Source organism: Epargyreus clarus, unplaced genomic scaffold (genome assembly GCF_041222505.1).
Source record: "Epargyreus clarus isolate Ecla_fem2 unplaced genomic scaffold, WU_Ecla_fem_2.2 ptg000003l, whole genome shotgun sequence".
NCBI lineage: Eukaryota > Metazoa > Arthropoda > Insecta > Lepidoptera > Hesperiidae > Epargyreus > Epargyreus clarus.
In genome coordinates, this window is record NW_027332211.1 from 10,320,666 (window position 1) to 10,343,292 (window position 22,627).

The 22,627-nt window shown below is 38.6% G+C and overlaps 4 protein-coding genes and 2 long non-coding RNA genes across 8 annotated transcripts; 2 read left to right on the forward strand and 4 right to left on the reverse strand.

The window, feature by feature from the left end:
• Positions 1–1,937: 1,937 nt before the first annotated feature.
• Positions 1,938–11,160, reverse strand: RpII215 (RNA polymerase II subunit RpII215). Its single transcript, XM_073088298.1, has 7 exons — positions 11,042–11,160; positions 10,438–10,707; positions 10,048–10,354; positions 9,087–9,378; positions 5,435–8,862; positions 5,156–5,347; positions 1,938–4,946 (listed from the first exon to the last, which is right to left on the reverse strand). The coding sequence occupies exons 1-7, from the start codon at positions 11,120–11,122 to the stop codon at positions 3,811–3,813; spliced, it is 5,706 nt and encodes a 1,901-aa protein (XP_072944399.1). The 5' UTR covers positions 11,123–11,160; the 3' UTR covers positions 1,938–3,810.
• Positions 11,161–12,381: 1,221 nt separating this feature from the next.
• LOC140748951 (uncharacterized) lies at positions 12,382–13,382 on the reverse strand. Of its 2 annotated transcripts, none has more exons than XR_012103006.1 (3): positions 13,219–13,382; positions 12,623–12,728; positions 12,382–12,518 (listed from the first exon to the last, which is right to left on the reverse strand). It is a non-coding gene; the product is annotated as an uncharacterized LOC140748951 (long non-coding RNA). The 2 variants fall into 2 exon arrangements; XR_012103007.1 differs by having other exon boundaries at positions 12,481–12,518; positions 12,627–12,728.
• Positions 13,383–14,490: 1,108 nt separating this feature from the next.
• Positions 14,491–17,481, reverse strand: LOC140753590 (uncharacterized). 2 transcript variants are annotated; one of them, XM_073088324.1, is made up of 4 exons: positions 17,146–17,481; positions 16,328–16,382; positions 15,127–15,538; positions 14,491–14,621 (listed from the first exon to the last, which is right to left on the reverse strand). In XM_073088324.1, coding segments are annotated over exons 1-4 (558 nt in total). In that variant the 5' UTR covers positions 17,148–17,481; the 3' UTR covers positions 14,491–14,532. The 2 variants fall into 2 exon arrangements, with proteins under 2 accessions (XP_072944425.1, XP_072944414.1); XM_073088313.1 differs by lacking the exon at positions 17,146–17,481 and having other exon boundaries at positions 16,328–16,435.
• An 876-nt stretch (positions 17,482–18,357) lies between these two features.
• Positions 18,358–19,131, forward strand: LOC140748960 (uncharacterized). Its single transcript, XR_012103009.1, has 2 exons — positions 18,358–18,876; positions 18,958–19,131. It is a non-coding gene; the product is annotated as an uncharacterized LOC140748960 (long non-coding RNA).
• Positions 19,132–20,149: 1,018 nt separating this feature from the next.
• On the reverse strand, positions 20,150–20,894 carry LOC140748968 (uncharacterized). Its single transcript, XM_073081947.1, has 2 exons — positions 20,595–20,894; positions 20,150–20,413 (listed from the first exon to the last, which is right to left on the reverse strand). The coding sequence occupies exons 1-2, from the start codon at positions 20,826–20,828 to the stop codon at positions 20,222–20,224; spliced, it is 426 nt and encodes a 141-aa protein (XP_072938048.1). The 5' UTR covers positions 20,829–20,894; the 3' UTR covers positions 20,150–20,221.
• A 252-nt stretch (positions 20,895–21,146) lies between these two features.
• Positions 21,147–22,220, forward strand: LOC140748970 (uncharacterized). Its single transcript, XM_073081960.1, has 3 exons — positions 21,147–21,535; positions 21,688–21,993; positions 22,146–22,220. The coding sequence occupies exons 1-3, from the start codon at positions 21,194–21,196 to the stop codon at positions 22,191–22,193; spliced, it is 696 nt and encodes a 231-aa protein (XP_072938061.1). The 5' UTR covers positions 21,147–21,193; the 3' UTR covers positions 22,194–22,220.
• The last annotated feature ends 407 nt before the right edge of the window (positions 22,221–22,627 follow it).

The window sequence follows — 22,627 nt, forward strand, 5'->3', positions numbered from 1 at the left end:
AAGCATTTATGTATAAGTTAGCAAAATGTTGGTTTCGTGACGAGATATTGTTGTGCGCAATCGATCTTCATGTCGGGCCAGACATTGACAAGCATGTTATTAAGTAATGTCTCCGTGAGTTCCTAGTTATTTGTTGGCAACATAACAAATTGCCGCCATTTGTCATGTATGACCGGCCTAATCGACACAAAAGGTGTAAGGTGATGTGAGCGAATTTCACTATGATTGCTGGAAGTTCTCGTCAAAATACGATCTGTTTTTTGTGGCAGTTCTCGAAAATACTGGAAAGTAGCATTTGGACTGTTGCAAACCACAATATTACAAGGCTTTGGAAATAGTCATGTTGAAATCACAGATCGACAGATTTGTTACAATGCCCTTACGCATCTTTCCATATATAGGAAATAGAAGAAGCAGATGAGCATCAGGTCTTTGCAGACCATCTGATATTAAGTTAAGATATAGCTGCAACTCCTGGATTAATTAAAGTACCTACCTCAAACAAGAAAGGAGCTTAAACATAATAAACTTAATTACGAAACAAATTTGAAATAGGTACTACGTTTAAATACTCTAAAAACTGTTTATTTTTCTCTGGTACAATCCATCCTGTCGTATTGTTTAACGGTCTGGGGTGGATCTGGGAAAGCTAAATTCCTCCGCCTAGAGAGAGCTCAAAGGGCGGTACTCAAGGTAATGTTCTCCAAACCCATCCTATTCCCTACTTGTGAAATATACAAAATTGCCAAAGTCCTAACAGTAAGACAGCTGTTTATTCGTCAATTAATACTACGAAAACACCGGGGCTTACCTTTTGTGGGTTCCACGTCTAACACTCGTCGTTCACGCCCGCGTCCGATATGCGAATTTAAAAGATGTCGGACAGCACTCGCAAGACGTCATTACGAATACCTTGCATCTACTGTTTATAATAAAATAAATAAAACTACTAATATTTATCCGCTCTCACACTGGGAATGCAAAAATAAAATTACAAAATATTTACAAAACCTTTCTTATGATGAGTCTGAGACACTAATTTCTGGTTGACACTCGCTCTCTCTCACACACACACACGCACGCACACACACACACACACACACACACACACACACACACACACACACAAACACACACACAAGCACGTTCAGTTACGTTAAATTAATATTGTAACTATCCTAACAGTATTAGTATAGAATCAATTACTTGAAATGTAATACATGTAATAGAATATTTACCTAGATTATAACCGTATTGTATAGCTTTTGGAACAAACTTTCTTCATGTTCAGAGGGGGCGTAATCAGCTGCGACACAGTTTTTACTATTACAGTTGTTTACGAATGTACAAATTGTGAAAATGTTTCCTGTTTCAATAAATCTTTAAATACTTACCTGTCTTCCTATTCTAAGCACACCTTAAATACCAGCTAGGTTTAAAATTCAATGTCTAGCGATTCTTCTTGTTCTATTTTTGTTTGCTTTAACATCGCGCAAAAGCCAATGAACAACTTTCAAGGTGATTCGATTAGACGATGTTTTATTATAATATCAGATAACTAAAACCAGATAAAGATGCAGCAAAATTTCTCTTTAATAGAGAGATACAGTCAAAGGACTACTAAAATCAAGCGCTGACATAAAAAACTATAAAACTTAGTTTCAATAGGGTTCGTCTCCGGATGCAATTCTGCCTAATGAAATCAGTGTTAAGCGCTGCTGTGTTCCGCTTTGAATGGTGAAGAAAGACATTCTTATGAGGCTTCCAATTTTATCCTCAGGGGTAGCGTCTGTGACCGACATTGGGTAGGACTATAATCTTGTCTGGTGTCGATTAAATTACAGGATTAAAAATAATAAATCAATACTATACAGTGAGAATTTCAGCAACAACTACAATGTTAGGAAAAAAATGCAATAAATCAAACTAATGCCAGCTCTATTTATTTATTTTATTATTAATCGCAAAATAAAATGCTCTTAAAATTATGGAAACTTATGCTTAACTTAAATAAGCAATTTTTGTTTGTAACAATGCAATACTTAGCAACAAAAGTGAAAAAAAATCAAATTAATGTCTTGTACTTCAATTTAAAATTGTTGCCTTGTTACATTTTAAAATTTTATATTTTTAAACCCTTTATTATAAAAAAATCAAGTGCAAGTACATTCTACATACAGTGCGGTAAATAGTGTTGTATATTACTAAATTCTTAACCTATAATAATTATAAACTATTTAAAAAGTCATTGGGGTAATTCGAAAGGACTTGTAATTTTAATTTAATTTTATAATATATTTTACGTGTAGACCATAGATAAGTAATAATCTACTAATCTATGGTGTAGACTTAAATCGAATGGGTGACAACAATAACTATAGCCGTCACAATTTAATATGCCCATTTTAAAATTGGAAGAAACAATAATAATAACTTTTAAATAATGGAAACTTAGAATTACCAATCACCAATTATTTACGTTTGTTCATCATAACAATAAACTAATCGAGACTTTGTTTCTTAGTGTATGATAAAATGTAAAAAAAAAACAAATACAGGTTGCGATAGCACGAGCGATGCTATATTTAATCTTTTGAAAATGATTAAATTTATAAATTACAAAAGAATTATTTTCTTTTCTCCTTTTTATTAAATCTTTAGATGATTTAGAAACAAATATTCTGTTTACAAAATATTAAGTACCTAATCTATACAATATGATATTCGCCGCTTCTTCTCCATAACGAAACACCTTGTGAAGTGGTGGTAGTTTGACATTCAAAAAGTGCTCTGTAAAGAACCTATTTTGAATAAAAAAAAATGTATTTGATTTGATTTGATATGGAGTTATAATCGATTTGTCGTAAAAATCTGTTTCTTTGGTTCTCGATTTGCATATCACACATCACACATAGATGGCTTGTGTCAAAATGGGCCTAGTAAATTGTGACGACTATAACATGCACGATTTCACGCTTCGTAGATTACATTATCACTGGATAGTAATCGTTATACCTCGTCATAACTACAAAATCCATGCATTCTTCCATGAATGGGCGATGGATTCATCAATATAAAAATAATATTTATAAGGTATGATATAATGTTAATTATCATTGATTTTTCTTTTGTTAATTTTGGTACTTTTTTAGTAATTACTTACTGGTTGTTAAGGTTTTATTTAATTTAGAGGTAAGCATACATTTTCTTATATAACATAATTATCCTTAAGCGGGTTAATCCTTATTCGGTTAATTAAAAAATATAGTTCTTATTTCAACTCTACGATACTATGTCCAAATAATAACTTTGAATGAAGAGCGACCGTTAGTTCAGTTTTAAAGAAGTTCCGTTAAGTTAAGCGTTTGAAATTGTCTGGGATATTGCTTATTACATTTATGTATAAAATATGTTTATACAAAAAACATACTATACATAAACTGTATTGAAAATAATTTATGAATCAGATAATATAACAATTATCTGAGAATTTTTATTACGTGTTTAGGTTACTTCTGTGTACCCCTATTATGTAATATAATGTTAGTCAATTCAATATTGAAATCAAAATAACCCACAAGCCTAACTTTTCTTACACATTTAATATAAAATCTTAAACATAACCGTTCTTAACAAGACATTAATACTAAACATTATACATAATATTATTATTACTATGGTTACATCTATGGCTATGGTCAAAATGTAAATATGAAAAGGTATTGAGTAAGTCAAGATTGAAAAAAATCATATTCATAGAAAAAATGTTTAATGTCAGATATATAGTTTTGTTTTTTAATAAGTATCAGTTCAATCGTCACCATCTTCATACGGAGGGGACGTAGGTGAATAGGTAGGTGAAGTGGGCGAATACGTAGTGGGCCCGGCTGAGGAAGGCGAATACGCCGGTGATGTGGGCGAGTAATTCGACGACGTTGGTGTGTACGTAGGTGACGTCGGCGAATACTTGCTCGAAGACGGCGAGTATCCCGGAGAAGATGGAGAGTAATTCGGCGAGGAAGGAGAATAGTTCGGCGACGACGGCGAATAACGGGTACTGCCCGGGTGTTGCGGTGACGGGGGCAAATATGCGGGACTGGTCGGCGAGTATTGAGAACTCGTCGGCGAATATCGCGGGCTTGTTGGTGAATACGTCGGACTGCCGCCGGCGATTGATGGAGACGTAGGAGAATAGTTTGGTGACGTCGGCGAATACTTTGGAGAAGGAGAGTAACTCGGAGAAGTAGGAGAATACGCCGGTGATGTGGGCGAATAGGAAGGACTTGTAGGCGAATACGCGGGCGCCGTCGGTGTGTAGTTAGGTGAAGATGGCGAGTAGCTCGGTGAAGCTGGACTGTAAACTGGGCTCGATGGAGAATAACTTGGAGATGATGGCAAATACGCAGGGGAAGTTGGCGAATAGGCTGGGCTTGTCGGAGAATACGACGGACTCGTCGGTGAATACGACGGACTTGTGGGCGAATAACTCGGTGAAGTAGGAGAATAACTGGGAGATGTTGGGGAATACGCCGGACTGGTTGGAGAGTAGCTGGGTGAAGTCGGTGAATAGCTGGGGGATGTTGGGGAATATGACGGGGACGTGGGGGAATATCCTGGGGATGTTGGCGAGTAACTTGGTGACGTTGGCGAATATATAGGTGACGTGGGGGAGTAATTCGGCGATGTCGGTGAATACGACGGGCTAGTAGGCGAATAGTGTGGTGACGTCGGCGCAAGACTGGGCGATGCTGCGGCATAAACGGGACTCGTTGGAGAATATGAAGGCGATGCTCCTGCAGGTGACTCATAAGGCGAAAGTGGACCACCGGGCGATCCCGGTGAACCTGGTTGTGGAGACCATACGCTGTATGCTGGTGACAAACCCGATGCATCTGACGCGCCGGACGGGGAGAATGAAGGTCCGCCAGGAGTCATGCTGCTGCCAACTGTAAAACATAAAAGGAAAACAATGAGAAATTGATTTTAATAAACAAAAAGTATATCATGGACTGCAATATCATTAATATCTTCATAACTTACGAAATCTTACGAAATTATTCCATGATACGTTTAAACACCAAATATTAAAAAGATTTCACACCAATATTATTTCCAATATTATTTATATAAGTCCTATTCAAAGAAAAACAAATACCTTGACCAGGAGACCATACGCTACTGGCATATCCAGGAGTGTTCTGATTAGACCAGGGTGTCATCAATGGTGTCATGGACGGTGTACCAACACCGAAATACATTCCGCTTCCAACACCCATGCCTACGCCAAGTCCACCCATCTCCATTCCGTGTTTGCATTTCTCCGCATCAAGCAGTAAATCGAAACATCCTGAAAATATTAATTCATATAGCATACTTTCAAATTTATTTATTTGGATATAATACTATATTATTGTTATTAGCGTTTCGAACTTACCAGTTCCCATTCTTGGTAATTGTCCCATTATGATGTTTTCAGATACACCTCTCATAGGGTCCACTTCAGCGTGACAGGCAGCGTCTAGCAATACGTCTACGGTTTCTTCGAATGAGCATCTCATAAGCGCACCAGTGTCTTGTCTGTTGATACCGTGACGGGTGATAGCCATAAGATGACCTTTGGCAGTCATGACGTCACAAAGCAACGCAAGATGTCGGTAGTTCACGTACAGACCGTAGAATTGCAATACAGCGTTCATTTCTTTTTCCACAGATTTACGCACAGCTTCAATGCCCAATACTTGGAATATCTCGCAGATATCGTTACTAAATGTACGGATTGGATCAACATCACGTTCGGAAAGAACTTTCATGAGCGATGTGCCGTCAGTTTCAAGCAACCATTCAGCTATAGCCTTGAACTCTCCTTGTTCTGTGATAATGATGCGTTTCTTAGCTTCCGTCTGAGGTAAATGCATGTATACTTTAGCTATAGCCTCAATTCCTTGTAAAGTCATGTCTGACAGCATGTTCGCTTCTATGCATCTCAAGAACATGTCGTCTTCCATCTTGTCCACTGATTCCTCATCATTATCCAGGAACTTGCTTTCTTCGTTATTCATGATTCTTATACGCAATACCAATTTCTCGGCGTTATCGTCATTGAAAATGCAGTTAAGATCGTCTCCGAATCCAGCATTAATTTTTTCGGCAATTTGTTCCATGGTTAATTTCTTGTCAGTCATTCGTTTACGATCCAATTCGATACGTAACAGCCATGGGGAAATCTTTGTTGGGTCAAAGTCAGGCATCTCATAATAAACATTTACGAACTCTTGATCTTCAGCGATGACAGTATTTTGTGGATCAGGGTCATAATAAATAGCTGTGTTTGCAGTGACTTTACGTAGAGTCGTGTGTTCCAGACGGCAGAGGACATTCTTCGCTTTCTCTGCATCTCTAGCTGCTCCTCCAGTTAAGAAAACTGTTAGGGATGGAGCTTTTGGTTTCTTGGAAATGTTGATAATTTCCTTAAGACGCGGTACACCAAGGGTTACGTTTTTGGAAGACACACCAGCAAAGTGGAAAGTATTCAGTGTCATCTGAGTAGCAGGCTCTCCCAAGGACTGTGCGGCCAATGCTCCAACCATTTCGCCAGGGTTTACTTGTGCTTGTTGGAATCGTGTTTCAATTTCACCGATCAACCATTCAAATGCTTCACTCGATAGTCTGTATTCTTCAGACACAAATTTGGTGCATAATGTTGATCTCACCAAACATTGAAACAGTAATGTCGCGTTTTCATTGGCTTGTACTGACAAGCGATCGTTTCCGGCTACAATGACACACTTCTTTAAAAGATCCTTCACTCCTTTGATGACTTTAATCGGACTCAAATCAGTTGGCATTCTCTTGTTAATATGGAAAATTTTCTGTACATTCCAAATCATTCTCTTAAAATTGCATGGCAATACAACTTTTGATTCACCACTCGGGAAAATCTGACGCAAAATCTCGCGATCTTTGCATAACTGTTCCCACTCGCTTTCAAGATCGGCGATGACGTATCCAGATTCTGTTAATTCCTTAATAATATCTTCATTGAATATTCTCTTCAAGTATCTTTCATTTGAGGGATCGAATTTGAATTTCTTTTCAAAAGCTTTATTAGACAGCTTTATAGTAGGAAGGTTTTGGAACTCTACTGTCTCTCCAGCTAGACCATCCTCTCCGTATCTTAACTGAATGAGTTGTCCGACGGAGTTACGCACAGTGCCATCATAATGTACCATGACAGACTCCATAGCCTTTATCAGACGTCGTTGAATATATCCAGTTTCGGCGGTTTTTACAGCAGTATCGATAAGACCTTCACGACCTCCCATAGCGTGGAAGTAGAATTCAGATGGCGTCAAACCGGCAAGGTAAGAGTTTTCGACGAAACCCCTGGACTCGGGACCGTAATCGTCTTTAATGAAGTGTGGCAATGTGCGTTTACGAAAACCGAAGGGAATCCGTTTACCTTCAACGTTTTGCTGGCCCACACAAGCAATAACCTGTGAGATGTTAATATTTGAACCCTTGGAACCAGCCACCACCATAGCTTTGAGATTATTGTATTCAGTGAGAGATTTCTTAGCTGAGCCACCAGTTTTGTCACGAGCGTCGTTTAGAATTCTGTTCACTTGATTTTCGAAAGTCTGCCTCAATGTATTACCAGGAGTAGGTTCCAATTCCATATTGTGCGCTTTTTGAATAACCTCTATTACATCATCTTTGGCTTTCACGATAGCACGCTGAATTTCTTGATAAGTTTGAGGATCAGCAATAGTGTCCCCAATACCGATGGAATGGCCTTCTAACAGCAGCCAGTTATTAATCACAGTCTGAATGTTACCATAAAATCTTCCAGCAGTTTCGTGTCCCAACTCCAACATGCAAATATGCAGCAAGGATCCTGCTGATGCACCGAGAGATTTCTTACATAAGATTCCCATAAGCAATTCTCCGTGTTCTACAACAACTTTGGTATCACCAGGGGAGATCCATTTGTATGGACCATCATCTTCCTCATCTGGATGCGTGGAATGTGTGCGGATCATATTAACATTTCCAGGAATGATCAAAGTGAATATTTGCTTTCCGGTCCAAAGGGGTTGTGGTTTCAAAATACAAGGCTGTGGTATTTTACCATCCCATGTTGGTAAGAACATCAACAGATTCATAACCTGTTCTTTTGTAAGGAACACGTCCCTTTTGGTCATTTTTCTTACAGCTGTCAATGTGTCCTGTACAATACCCATGACAGGCTTATTGGCTTGTGGAGTGATAATTTGCCTGGGTGTAATATGGATGTTTTCTACTTCTGCTCGAGTTTCCATTGACTGTGGTACATGCAAATTCATTTCGTCTCCATCAAAATCAGCATTGTATGGGGATGTGCAACTTAAGTTCATTCGGAAAGTAGACCATGGGAGTACCTTTACCCTGTGCCCCATCATACTCATCTTGTGAAGTGTAGGCTGACGGTTGAAGATTACCAAGTCATCATCTCTCAAATGCCTTTCAACTTTATATCCATATTGTAAATGCAAGTCTGAAGGTTTAGGGTGGAATCTCAAATCTATTCTTTCACCATTATCACGTACAATATACTTCGCTCCTGGATATTGAGCATTACCTCTGCGTACAAGTTCTTGCATCCTGTCAATATTGAATGGTGTTACCAATTCTGGGAAAGTCAGATTAAGAGCGATGGACCTTGGAACTCCCACTTGGTCGATACGTAAATTGGGATCAGGTGTGATGACAGTACGTGCAGAAAAATCAACACGCTTTCCCATAAGATTGCCTCGAATTCTCCCTTCCTTTCCCTTGAGACGGGCTTTGATGGCTTTCAGTGGTTTCCCTGATTTCTGCATAGCTCTGTAATAAAGGCATTGCAATAAAATTAAAAGTAGAATTCATTAATACGGACGCAATAACTATATACATATTTGTTGAAATGTTATAAAACATAATAATAGGGATGTCCTAAAATGTCCATTACTGAGAAATATAAATAAGGTTGTAGTGACAAAACAAGTTGCAAAAAGGAAAATAATAAGGTAAACACACATTTTCATTAATCATAAGTATCTTTCCCTTACCTTGGCATCCCAGGCATATCATTGTCCACGAAAGTAGCAACATGGAACTGTAACATTCGGATGTTTTCAGCCAACACATGGGCCGCTGCACCATTTTGTTCATTCCTCATCAGCTCATTATTAGACTTTATGATGTCAGAAAGTTTGTGAGTCAAGTCGTCCTGGTTCTTTGCAGCCCCAAACATAACGACCGCTGGTCTCACTGCCAACGGTGGTACAGGCAACACAGTCACTATCATCCAGTCCGGCCGGGCAAACTTAGGGTCCATACCAAGTATGAAAGACTCTTCATCTGGAAAATATAAAAGATCTTTTGTAGGGATGAAAACGCGAGCTAAACATTCTTACATACATTATATGAATTACATTATATAAATCGAAATTCATAAATAAAATTGCTCTTGTTCACTTTTAACAACTGTACTACAAACTGAGTTTTTTCATTATTTATTTATGAACTCAGCACTAAAATACAGTGGTTTTGTATCAAAATCTGCAATATCTTCAATATCTTCAATAACAAGCCTCATTATATAACAAAAAAAATACAAATCTGCAAATCTACCCATGAGAGTTAATAATATTATGTATAATTTACCTTCAGTCAACAAATTTTATCAACTTATAACCCTTACATATTTGACCATATAAACATATTTCATACAACAACAATTCAAGTCTCGACAGGTTAATACATGATAAGTAACATAAGATAATTATTTTACTTTGACGCAAACACAAAGTTATATAAACACTGCTGTTTAATGCTGCTGTACTTTACTTTAAACAAATTTTAAATCAACCAAAACTCTATATAACAAATAACTTGATAACTTAAATATTCTAATTCCCTTCAGCTTTTGTATATCTATGTTGCACTAGTTGCACAATAAAAAAAGATAATAGTAATGATGCAATATGCAAGTATTCAAGTTTGAGTAAGAAATCATTATTGTTTTACCTGTTATGTGCTTCAGAATTTCCCAAACTCGCTCAGCTGTAATAATGATCTTCTTTTCCTGAGTATCTTCATTAGCATGTTTCCATTCGGCTGTGAGATCTAACCCCTGTCTCCTAATTGAGGGCTGGTAGTGACCGCAACCACCATGACCTGATCCCCGCTTCGCTTCATCTCCTTCCTTCCCAATATCCATATCTTCACCGCCTTCACAAATATTCTTGCCTTTACAAAGATCGTAAACATATGTCAACCTTTTACGAGGCTGTCCTTTAGATTTCATCACAACTTCTTTGATTTTTGGATTTGTCTAAAACAAGAGTCATGTTATAAATATAGTAATACTAAATAAAAATGTAAATAGAGTATTATGGAAATAAATATGAATATTACCGGGCTGACAAGTAGTTTTGAACAATAAAAGCAGACACATCTCAATATTTTGATAGTCTTTGTTATGAATCCAATGTGGAACACTGGTTTAGCCAGGTCAATATGTCCAAAATGACCAGGGCACTCGGTCATGTTGCCAGCGCAGGTTTGACAGCGGGATGTCCTGTCGATCACCCCTTGTCGCGGGTCCATGAGACCCCCGAGCTTGGGTCTCCCACCTTCCATAGTTTCGGGGAAGCGGATGCCCCCTTCCGTGACTGACATTCGACGCTGTAAGACAAATGTACCTGAGTTAAAGAATCGTACTTACCCGTGACGTTTGTTATCCTTAATTCAATGACGTACGCATTTACAAAATAAACAAGATCATTACGAAATTCTACATTCATTTTAATAAAACCTTCATTATCATAAAGTTATAGATTATGATAAATAATCAACATGCAAAATTATGAGGAAAATACGTCCATTATGCTGCGATTGATAAGCATTGAAAACATGGTATTAATAAAACGCGAATTTAAGCCACTTCTGCTGATAAAAGTTGACAATTTATATTGTATTCTATGAAACAAAATAAGCCCTTAATTTTTATGTTACTTACGATTTCATCTGGTGATAATATACCAAACTGTACTTTTTTTACTTGGCGCAAGGGCGCCTTCGAATCATTCGTCGTCGCCATTTTGCGATCGACTACTTACAGTGTTGCTAGACTAGAGAGACAAAGCGAACGCGATCATAAGGTCGGGGAAAGATTCGTCCGATCCTACCCGATCAAGTGATCGAGTAGGATCAATACAACAAACGAAATAATATCGATATTGTACATAGAATATTTGATAATCGGGTATGGCAGTAATACTTTATAATTTGGTAAAAATGTGAATATCTAACGTTTTTAAAGATTAAAGAAGTTAGCAATATGGTAACTCACCTGTCTAATTTTTGCAATACGACGCACCGTTGGGGCACGATTGGATGTACATCAACCCTATTTCTTTGAAGTGAAACCAAAGAGTATGTATAGTAACCGTGGGTCATACTTTCCCGCACAGATTATGGATAAGTACTAAGTACTTTCCCGTATATTATTTTACTCTTTGAACATACTTGTAGAGTGCTGACCACTTTGATCCAGAATACTAACTGATGGAAGGTTGACCACTACAAAAGACCTATACTTGCTAAACACAGAACACTTATACTCGTAAAGGAGGTGCTGAGAACATAACGAGAGTGTATTAGTATTTATACAACCTACTCGCCCCGACACTCGTCGGATCTTCGCAGGATGTAAATTTTTCAGTGAGTATCAGCTAGGATTATGCTCCTGTAATCGCGCATAGCATTTTTATAAGACTTATATGAATGCCTCATTTGCATACCATCGAATATTCTGCCAAATAATTCGTCAAACAATGACTAATACTTAGTACTAGTGGTATGTAAATGAGGCATTCATATAATATAAACTTTCAGAATCTATAGCTAATACACTTAAAAAAAATCATAAGTCGAGATCTAGGAGCACCCCGTTTTTTATTATTTTTTAACTAAAAAAATATATAGAATAAAGTAGTGTATCAATATACTGCGACCAAATTATTTGCGATTTTGTGAATCATAAAATCGCTAGGTTCGTTTCGATGTTGCTATACTCGTATTAAAGTAGTCTATTACATAGGACATTTTACTATTTTTTTTTAATTTAACCATTACTTGAACCTGGAATAATAAGCAGATAAAATTAATTTAAGCTAATTAAAATAAGTCTTTTTAAGAAATTACAAATTAATAATAATATTTATTATGAATTATCTTATAAAATAATGTAAGAGATTACAAAATAAGTTTACTAAGATTTTTACCACAGGTTGATAAATGACACGATTATTTAATGTAACAGATTTAGTACAGTCAATAATAAATGTAGAATTTTAAGGTTTTCGTCCAGTTCTAGGAGATGGTTTACGACATGGTCTCAGTATTAGATGCATGTCAAAAAAGGTCATATGATGGTATGAAAAATATTCAGGGTTTTGATAACAACCACGTTTGTAGGCTCCGCGTCCCAGCACCTAAAATTTGTTATAACTATTATGAAGTGCCTATAAATTATTATTGTTCTAGATAGCTTAATGTCAAATAAGTTTATTTTGCAAATTTAGATTAAATATATCACCTACTTCTCCATATGTACATCGAAATATTCCAGTCGGAATGTATGGCAAGGTTTCAAAGTATGGTGTTACGCTGTCACGAGGCAAGTTATGACCATACTTCCTACACTGAAAATAAATAATAACAAGCTTAGGAACACGCATGCTTAGAATTTAGTAAAAGTCAAAGACCAACAGTAAAGTAAGTATCGAATAGTTGAACTTGTTACGTATATTGTAAATTATGTTTAGAAGTAGAAATAAACAACTTAATATATTAAAGCATTCTTTAAAACTTTACTTGTGATATTATATTTTAGATGGACTGTAAGATAATTCTATAACAATTGTTATTTAAATAAATATAAACTAGGCTGCTCTTCCTATAAATTATTCCTTTAAATGTCTTATTTCTTACGTCGTACATAGTCGGTGCTGATGGATTATTAGAAGGTTCGTTTGAAGGAATTTGAAGATCAGTTAAATCTTTTCCATCGTTATCATCAGAACCTCCATCCTTGCCTTTACCTTCTCCAGAAGAATTACATAAGAATCTAGGGCGTGTCGTGGACCTTTTGTTTATACAACGAAAAGATTTTATCAGGAACATGATCCTTACTATATACTTCTTGGTACGGAAAATTTCTCCATATAGCCAATTTATTCCGGGAGAGTTAATAAATAAATCATTTAGGTATTTAATTTATAAAACATATTTATTTTTTTACAATAAATAATTTCCCATTTTAGACACGAGCACGATTACACCCTTGTCAAATTAAATGCCATTTGTCATAAACAATGATATGACAATATTGTGATATTATAATATAAAGGAACTACACTCTGTGCTTATAGAATTATATTTGAATAATTTTATGACGATATATTTCTTGAGTATATCATAATAAGTTAGAGGGATATTTTAATAAGTATATAGACGGTTCCCCGCCTACATCAGGATCGGCCATAGCGTTTCACGTGGGTGTTTGGGCGATTATTTGAAAGCCAGATTATAAACCAAAAGTCATTTTATTCCACTAAAGTTACGCAAAATTATGAATATATCACACATCACACACACACACAAACAATTGTATTAGAAGACAAAGATAATTGAAAAATTGTTCGAAACAATAGCGATTCATCTAAAGCCCGCTCGCCCATGAAAAGCACGAGAAACGAGAATGTGGAGTCTATATGAAACGGGTTTTTTCGCGTTCTCGCGAGATTCTCGCGTGGATGAAGAGCGGGCTTTAGACGTGGTGCACCCCGTTCCCGCCTTTTTTTGACACCTCTAAAAAAAGTGGCGGCGCTCCATCGACAAGACGCTCCGCTAGACTGCCAGCTGACAATCTTATTCTGTCACAGCTTAATAGATGACGTCAGGCATGCGCCGTCAAGTATTTTAACCAAAAAATAATTTTAAATATTCAAACAATAATTAGAGCTCCGCCAAATGTCAATCATCTCTTCTCCCCTGGCCTCGGTTCGTCTCACCCCACAGTCAAAGAGAATAATATAACCGCTATGCCTTACTTCCACTACATTAAAGCACCTCACCAGTGCTTCGCTGCAATATAAAAACGACGACGGAAACATTCACGACAACCTTTCGGTAATACTTGTTGTTGTGTGGTTATTCACCCCAAAGGTAAAGTGGGATGAATGATTATTGTCCACAATGTCCATGTCCGCTCTATACTATAACCATAGATCTATTTTAGTCTTTGGATGAAATTTTCAGATTTCAGGTAGAATTGGTTGAAATATACAGATTTATTAGATCACCTGTTAACTCATGACAGAGCCATGTTGGGTCTGACGTGGCCATGTTCTTATTCGACCTATAAATTACAATTACAATACCTACAAATAAAAAAAAAACAAGTAAAAAAATATAAATTTTATTGATCCGAAAGCGGTTATACTATTAGCAAAGCTTCATTACTAGCACCGGCAGATTCGCTGGCGTTACTGGATTTTCGCCGGCAGTTCCTTCTCGGTTAGATGTCGAGCAACCTGTAGAAAATTCATTTAGAAGGCATCAGCAATTTATATTTTTGGTTTGTCGAAGAACCTGAACTACTATCAAAGCCACTGCCACCTGTCATCTTATTGCGACCAGGTTGTATACCAACGGGCGTTTCGAAACAGTCCGCTTTACATGGAGCATCCCAAACGCAGGGTGGCGGCGGTTTCCAATGTACACAGCCCGGTCGCGTGCAAGGCTCTTCTTTAACCTCTTTCTTGACTTTACGAACACGACCACCAGGCCCTCGCACTACCTCCTCTGACGCTACTTCTTTATCTTCGAACTTTTGCAATATCGCTTGTATTGTTTCTTCATCGAATACAACCATTGATGGCTTACAATTTGAAACTTCATTAATATTATCACTACGGCTTAAAGGATTATTTGCAGGTTTTGGACAAATACAAGCTCCGGGAACTTTACCTGGCATTGTATTTTGTATAGGAATAGACATTGTGTTTTGTACAGGATTAGAGGTTTTAGGACACTTACAGCATTTACCGCCTTTATCTGCAGTAGCATCCGGCACGATTCCTTTCAATTCACAAACGATAAATCTTTTGCCGCCTCCGCCGCTACTAGATTCGGTGGAGCCTCCCGCGCCACCACCCTGGGCACGAAGGTGTGCCGCTAGGGGAGCAGGATCTGCAAGGCCCCTAGCGCGGGCCAGCTGACTGGGAGCACACAAAGGATCGGGCAGAACTAAGCATGCGGGTTCTCCTCCACATCCAGTCCGCCGACAGTCATGCTGGAGACCATTTCGCTTTATACAGTGACAACTGTAGTACATAATACCCCCACGTAACTCTCGGCTTTTCGTTCTTTTAAGTTGGTTCTCTTTCTCGTTCTTTTTTTCCGCATCGTTCCCCTCCGCCGCTTGTCCTCCCTCGGCCGATCTTCCTTTCTATGGACAAAAAGTACCTTTTAATTTATGATGTTAATGCCACTGCCCGCCGTGAATGAGGAAATATCATTACCCTTAAGCTGCCATTACAGGAGGCGCTTCAAGACTACCATTGTGATACTAGATCGAAGTCGCTGAAGCGGGTGACGTAGGTCTTGCCGGGAGGAGGGCGACGGACGCACGGCGGACAGGGCGGCGGGCAAGGCCTCGGGCAACAAGGGCCCGCTTTACAGAGATATCTGACGGAGCCCTGTTGGAAGTAGTGACAATCTTGCAGTCCATTGCGCTTGAACGCCGATCGAGGTAGGCACTGAAGCTAAACAACATAAAATCCTATTAATAATTTTATTGGCTTAACGTTACAAGACGAATTTATGATTTCTATATTTTTTTAAAGACTTTCTACAATCACGACCCCATACTAGGATTCCCTGTGTCGTGGGTGCCATGGACACACAGACAAATACACAAACATTGGCCCAGAAACAAATGTAAAATCATTTAGATATGTATTGTGTCTGAACGGGGATCGCACCCGGGACCCTCTGCGAGTCAGACAGACAGACATGAGGACCGTTCCGCCAGGCAGATCGTCTATTTAGATTAGTGTCATTCTCGATAAGTATTATGTACCTATTCATTTTTAACACTACGGACTCAAAGGTACAACACCAATATACCAAAAACAAATAATTTGTGTCTGCCTAGCCGGGGTTCGAACCCGGGATTATGCGACGTGCTACGCAGGTCATAAATCTACGTACGTGGAGGTGATTAAACACAACTTACCGGAGGACCGCAGTCTTCGTATTTGTAACAAACCATAGGTCCACATGGGGAGCACCTGAAACCAAAAGAATTAGTGCTAATTAGTATATACATATTACCTATTACAACCTGTTATGAATTCGGCTCGGAGAACCAAAAATGTTAAACATACATCCGGCACGATGGCCAAAAATGTAGGATTCGGCTCCAAGACCGAAAATGTTACTTTCCGCGGCCGTTAGAACAAATAAGGAACCGAATGTTCCTCTCTTCGATGGACAGGATGATCGTGTCCCGAAGAAGGTTAAGTGGACTGTATATACGAAAATAAGATGCAAAGTGCTATAGGGTCACGCACTCACCTGCTGCTGATGGGCGCAGCCTCTTATACTAGGTATAAGGCACCTTCAACTCACCCTAAGCTCGAGCTAGCTAGTCTTACCTCGGAATGGTCTACCTACCTCTACCTTCTTCCTCTTCTCGCGTGGCGTCGATCTTACAGCACGTTGCACCGCGAACAATGAAGTTAACGCGAATTTAAAAGAAACGCTACGAATACGAATAGTGGCTTCTACTTCGGAGTATAACTAAAACGACAAATATGAGCGAGCGCGAACGACGACTACGAAGCTTCTCGAATAAGTTAAAATCCCGGTGGCGGCATACACCACCGCGAACAACACGACGACAACGACACTACAACGAACTAATTCAAACTAAAATCTCTATGCTTTTAATCCTACAGATTAAAATCAATACCAACGACAGATAATTAATACGTAGATCCATAGACAAAACTGAACACAACCTAAACTATAACATGACACAGTTTTACTTACATTTTGTTCACGGCGTTAAAACTTTAGAATATAATCTAGGGGAAGAACTTTTAAGCGGTTTTCCACTTTTTATGGATTTTAAAATTATTTTATAAAAATATATTATAAATAAACTTGCAAAATTTTGTACATTAATTTATTACTTTACAATTTTTAATATTATACCAAATACATGTGCACAGGTCAAAACACCAAAATTTTCTGGTACATTTTGTTCTTTTGTTCGCTATGTTCTTTTTCTTCTAGATTTGAATTCTTTATTAAGTTGTCAGTTTTCATAATGTACGGGAGAATTCACACTTTCCTTATAATTTATTAAAATGTTTATGTATTTATTTACGCATTTTGCAAATGGTACATAATGGTTCTGCGTGGGGATTAACGCAATGCTTCGTGCACGCAACATCAGCTGGACCACAGAGTGGAGCTGGTAGGGTTTCACATAAGGGAGACGCCTGACAGCCACTTCTACGACAGTCGTACTGTAAGCCGTTCCGACGCAGGCAGTAGCAGTCTGTATACAGGATCCCGCCTCTGAGTTCACGACTTTTACAAGATTTTAAGGGTTTGCATGGAGTGCATTGTTTTACGCAATAATTCTAAAACAAACAAATGTTAAATATACCATACTTGTGTATAATTATTAAACAAAATAAATTAGTTGTAGATAAATAAAATTATAAGTATAACTCACTTTCATTTTGATGAAATTTACACAAAAATTTTGATACGAATGTATTTCATGTACAAGAGAATGGAAGTATCTAAGTAAATAGATATTGTTTCAAGAGGGCTATGATTTATTTTTATTTTAATTAATGTTTAAATAAGGTTGCGTAAAAGGGAATAGGGCCTACCTTATTATCTGGATTTTAGAAGAAATATTATGATAATTTATCATAATCTTTGCTTGTATTATTGGAAAATTACTATTAGATGCAAAATACCAACACGAAGAAAAACAGTTATATTTAAAGTATACTGTATCTTATTCTTCAATCCTTGTTGGTCTACTGCAGCTCTTGAAAATAGACCTCTTTTACTCAGCCCGATCCTTGGCTGTTCGCTTCTATTTGTTTCTTGTATTAATAATTATTGCTTATATTGTCTAGCTATGAAGAAACTGCATTGTGTTATTGAAGAATCTGATAGATATTTAATTCTGATATGATTTTTGACCATTACAAAAAACGTGTTATTTCAATTATTTGGTAAATAACTATTTATATATAACTTGAATAAGAAGTGCGCTTCGTTATACCGTAATATGCAACAAAGCTGTTTAGCATTGCTCTTTAATAAATCTGCAAATATACCTACTTGTGGTTAGTTCATAGCATTCTGAGCATAATTACATAAATATAGCGCCATGATAATAAACCATTATGTACAAGGAACTTTATTTTTTTCATTATGAACACCTCTTTTTCTCTGTATAATCATCATGTAGTTAATACTGGTACATAAGAAAAAAATATACATTTCAAAATGTCTTCCGTTCTAGAAGTTATTTATCAGTTCAAATTGAAACCGAGGTGTTCTTAGAACTGATGTTGCAAGGGAAGGTCAGTACGAACAAATCATTCGAGTGGTACACATAATAGAAAAAGCTCCAAAAAAATTTAGAATCTTTGTATCTCCTTACTACTAATAGTGTTATTATCGACCACTGCCTTCCTGTATTATTTTATTTTCTTTGCTCTTTCCCAAATACCTCCAAAACTTCAATATGTAAGTAATCTCAAATGTCTTAAGATTTTTCTTCACTAATCTTTTGTCGTCTGTGGCTTAACGATTTCCTTTTTATTCCAGGTGCGGACCTTGTGGTGGATGCGGTGGATGCTGCGGAGCATGCTGCCCCTGCATCACTATCTACACGTGCTGCACAAAGATATGCTAAGCATCAGTCAACCATCATCAGTGCTGGGTGCTCGCGTGTCATGTCTACAATGTCTGCCGTTTTGTGAAAATATATTATAAATCTTATTTGACTTTTCATTTTCGCTGTGGCCGGGGAAAAAACTGCACACTATGGCCTTCTGCCCGTAGCCCGAGTGACTGCACACTGTGGCCTTCTGCCCGTAGCCCGAGTGACTGCACATTGTGGCCTTCTGCCCGTAGCCCGAGTATAGAGTACAGACTGCACATTGTGGCCTTCTGCCCGTAACCCGAGTATAGAGTACGGACTGCACACTGGCCTTCTGCCCGTAGCCCGAGTATAGAGTACAGAATGCACATTGTGGCCCCTTCTGCCCGTAGCCCGGAGTACAGACTGCACACTGTGGCCTTCTGCCCGTAGCCCGAGTATAGAGTACGGACTGCCCACTGTGGCCTTCTGCCCGTAGCCCGAGTATAGAGTACGGACTGCCCACTGTGGCCTTCTGCCCGTAGCCCGAGTATAGAGTACGGACTGCACACTGTGGCCTTCTGCCCGTAGCCCGAGTATAGAGTACAGAATGCACACTGTGGCCTTCTGCCCGTAGCCCGAGTATAGAGTACAGACTGCACACTGTGGCCTTCTGCCCATAGCCCGAGTATAGAGTACAGACTGCACACTGTGGCCTTCTGCCCGTAGCCCGAGCAGAGTACGGACTGCACACTGTGGCCTTCTGCTCGTAGCCCTAGTGTAGACTGCACAATGTGACCTGGCGTAACTGGATTACAGACTGCACACCTAAACGCTGTTGGCTTCTGCCGTAGTCCTAGATAGTACAGACTGCACACTATAGCCTGCTGCCGTAAAATAAAATTTCTGGCGTGGAGCGACAGATCCTCAGCGCACCGACCGCCTACTCGCCGCAGGCAGCTCCCGTTTCCATTGCATATAAACTTGAAATATTCTCCTACTCCACGCTTGAATTGTGCATTGAAGCTACCTGATGCCACTTATCTCGCCACTCTGATCGTATCCATACTATCCATGTTAAGTAGTATTGAACAAGGATAATTATTATTTTTATGATTGCTATACTTTAATTTAATTGTGACGGAAATAAAGGGCACATTTTCTTTTATATTTAATTTTATTCACAATATCGAAATTTAAAGACATCACAAATTTCTGGCACAATTTTTTTTACCAAACTGGCATGCATGGGCCACAGCATCCACCGCATACGGGAACACCAGGGTAGCTGCACCGTTTTGGAGAGCAAATCGCAGGTTCTGTACAGCAGTAACAGGGACAGGGCTTGCAGCGGTTCGGTCGGCAGCATGGAATAGCTACCGAATCGCATAATCTCTCAGGCGGAGTCACCGGCATCACAGGCTGTAAAAGATATTGCGTTTTAAATTTAACGATAATCCTACACTACATATACGAAAATATTTATTTTGTTCCAATACTTAAATTAATTTCAATACTTTTTCTGCTCCGGCCATTTTTGATTTTTGACGCAATATTTAGGATACCTATTATACGAATGTCAATCAAGACATGTCTCTGATACCTTGTCACAAGGAGGGCAGGGTGGCAGACAAGGCAGGACTGGTGGTGGCGGGCAAGGTGCGGGGCACGGTCTCACAGGAGCTGGACAAGGCGAGCAGCCGCCGCCAGGGCATACGGAACAGGGGCTCAGGTCGTTCCTCGACGCCACGCAGGGCTTCGTGCTGTAAGGGTAGCACGCGCCACATGGCATCCCGGTACAGACGCATGGGTCGAAACTGTAGAAAGGGGCACTCATTTTCCAATTTTTTAGTTTATTTTATACTTTAATATAAAAATAAAATTTTTGGGTTTCTATAATTTTATCGTTTGACACTAAAATGTTTTTTTCATTTCTTGACACATATAAAGAAGCTTTTATTTCTAGCAGGCTGATTGTATTAGAAACTCTTTCTTGGCAATAATAAGGATTAGATCAGCGTCAAGTAAAATATGTGAATGCCAGAAAAATAAACACATAGTTCAAAATTGTCACCGTGTCTATTTAGCATGAAAAAATATTGATAAAAAATTATAAAATTGAAATCCTTACTTAAATTATTTTCATAATCTAGAACCGAAGCTACATATTGACTGTGCTAAGATAAATTAGTAGCCAGTACAATGTGTTCAATGTGTTTTTGCCCTACGTGTCCACCGATCATTCCTTGTGGGACGGGCTCTTGCACATACTCATGTCCGCCCCCACCGCCATGCTGTCAACCTTGTTGTCCTCCACCAACACCATGCACGCCGTGTCCACCTTGCAACTGCAAGCCAATTTTCCGGCAATGTCCAGCGCCGGTTATTCCTGACCTAGTGCCTCCTATCGTCCCCATCTTACCACCTTGCAGACCACGTAGAGCACCGCCCTGCGACCCACCCCCTTACCCACCTCCACGGCCCGTCTGCTGCCCACCAGTTCTGCCGTGTTGTCCGCCACCGGAACCCTGCGATCCACCTCCAGTAAGTCTATTTTTTATATAACACTATTATTCAACCTATAATAAACCTTTATAGCAAACCCCGCAACTGTCAAAAATACCCTAAGCTCGCATTACATAACAAAACACATAGGTTTTATAGCTCAGCTAATGTATTTTTTACACATATTTCAGATATGTCCTTGCCCGGAACCGACGCCGTGTTACCAACCAGTTCTACCTTGCTGTAATCCGCAGTGCCCACCGCCAATCTTGCCAAAACAACGACCTATTTGTCCAAGACCTCCTCCTTGTCCTTTCCCTTGCTTGCCGGTTAGCCGCAGCTGTTGTCCAGATTGCGAATTAGACCCAGTGACTCGCCGTAGACCGCTAATAGTCCATGACAGCGTCTTCCAGAACAGGCCTTCAGGGTTGCCAGCAGAATGTTTCACAAGACGAAACCCCAACGTGAGATATACCGTCTCAAATTATGTGAAACAGGTAGGATCTTTAGTACCAATGACTTACTTACTGTTTAATGATTTGTGTTAAAGATCTTCAGTACCAGTGACTACATACTGTTCAATGATGTGTCAATGTCATATCGTTTCTTGTAGGATTAAGGAATTTATAAAACATTTTTCATTTTCTAGGGGCCCCAGTCAGGTTGCTGTTACAACGTTGACGTGCCATTGCGGTAGCGAAGATTGACGACCTCTTAACTTACGATACAAATGTTTTATTGTAGGTACTCCAGTCCTTGTGTAACGTGTTAATGTAACGGATTTGTAATATTGTGAAATTGAAATAAAAAGCTGTATTAATATAAATTACCTAATTTGCCACACCTAGCGTCCATGGTTAAATCGGCCATTTGAGGTCCATAGATCGACCATAGGCACAGCGAATTGTACTATTTTAGGAGTAAACAATTCCATACCGATAGTTTAAGTCAGACCCTATTAAGGCTCATAAAATCGTCTTAAGCCCAAAGTATGAGTTATGAGTTCTATAATTAGCCTCTAGAATTAAATCGTGACGCATATTTATTTTTTGTGAAGATAGTAAAGTAGTAGCTAAAGAAAACTACGGAACAGTTTCTACATTATATTTATATGAAAGATAAAATAACAAA

Coding starts and splice junctions, on each gene's coding strand:
- RpII215 (XM_073088298.1), bottom strand. CDS start 11,122: ATGGCGACGACGAATGATTCGAAGGCGCCCTTGCGCCAAGTAAAAAAA. Junction 9,379..10,047: donor AATTCTGAAGCACATAACAG/GTAAAACAATAA, acceptor TATATTTTCCAG/ATGAAGAGTCTTTCATACTT. Junction 8,863..9,086: donor GATATGCCTGGGATGCCAAG/GTAAGGGAAAGA, acceptor CCTTTATTACAG/AGCTATGCAGAAATCAGGGA.
- LOC140753590 (XM_073088313.1), bottom strand. CDS start 16,420: ATGTATATACTAATTAGCACTAATTCTTTTGGTTTCAGGTGCTCCCCA. Junction 15,539..16,327: donor ACGAAGACTGCGGTCCTCCG/GTAAGTTGTGTT, acceptor TTTTGTCCATAG/AAAGGAAGATCGGCCGAGGG. Junction 14,622..15,126: donor AGATAAAGGCGGTAAATGCT/GTAAGTGTCCTA, acceptor AATTTTCTACAG/GTTGCTCGACATCTAACCGA.
- LOC140748968 (XM_073081947.1), bottom strand. CDS start 20,828: ATGAGTGCCCCTTTCTACAGTTTCGACCCATGCGTCTGTACCGGGATG. Junction 20,414..20,594: donor CCTGCCCTCCTTGTGACAAG/GTATCAGAGACA, acceptor TATCTTTTACAG/CCTGTGATGCCGGTGACTCC.
- LOC140748970 (XM_073081960.1), top strand. CDS start 21,194: ATGTGTTCAATGTGTTTTTGCCCTACGTGTCCACCGATCATTCCTTGT. Junction 21,536..21,687: donor AACCCTGCGATCCACCTCCA/GTAAGTCTATTT, acceptor CACATATTTCAG/ATATGTCCTTGCCCGGAACC. Junction 21,994..22,145: donor TCTCAAATTATGTGAAACAG/GTAGGATCTTTA, acceptor TTCATTTTCTAG/GGGCCCCAGTCAGGTTGCTG.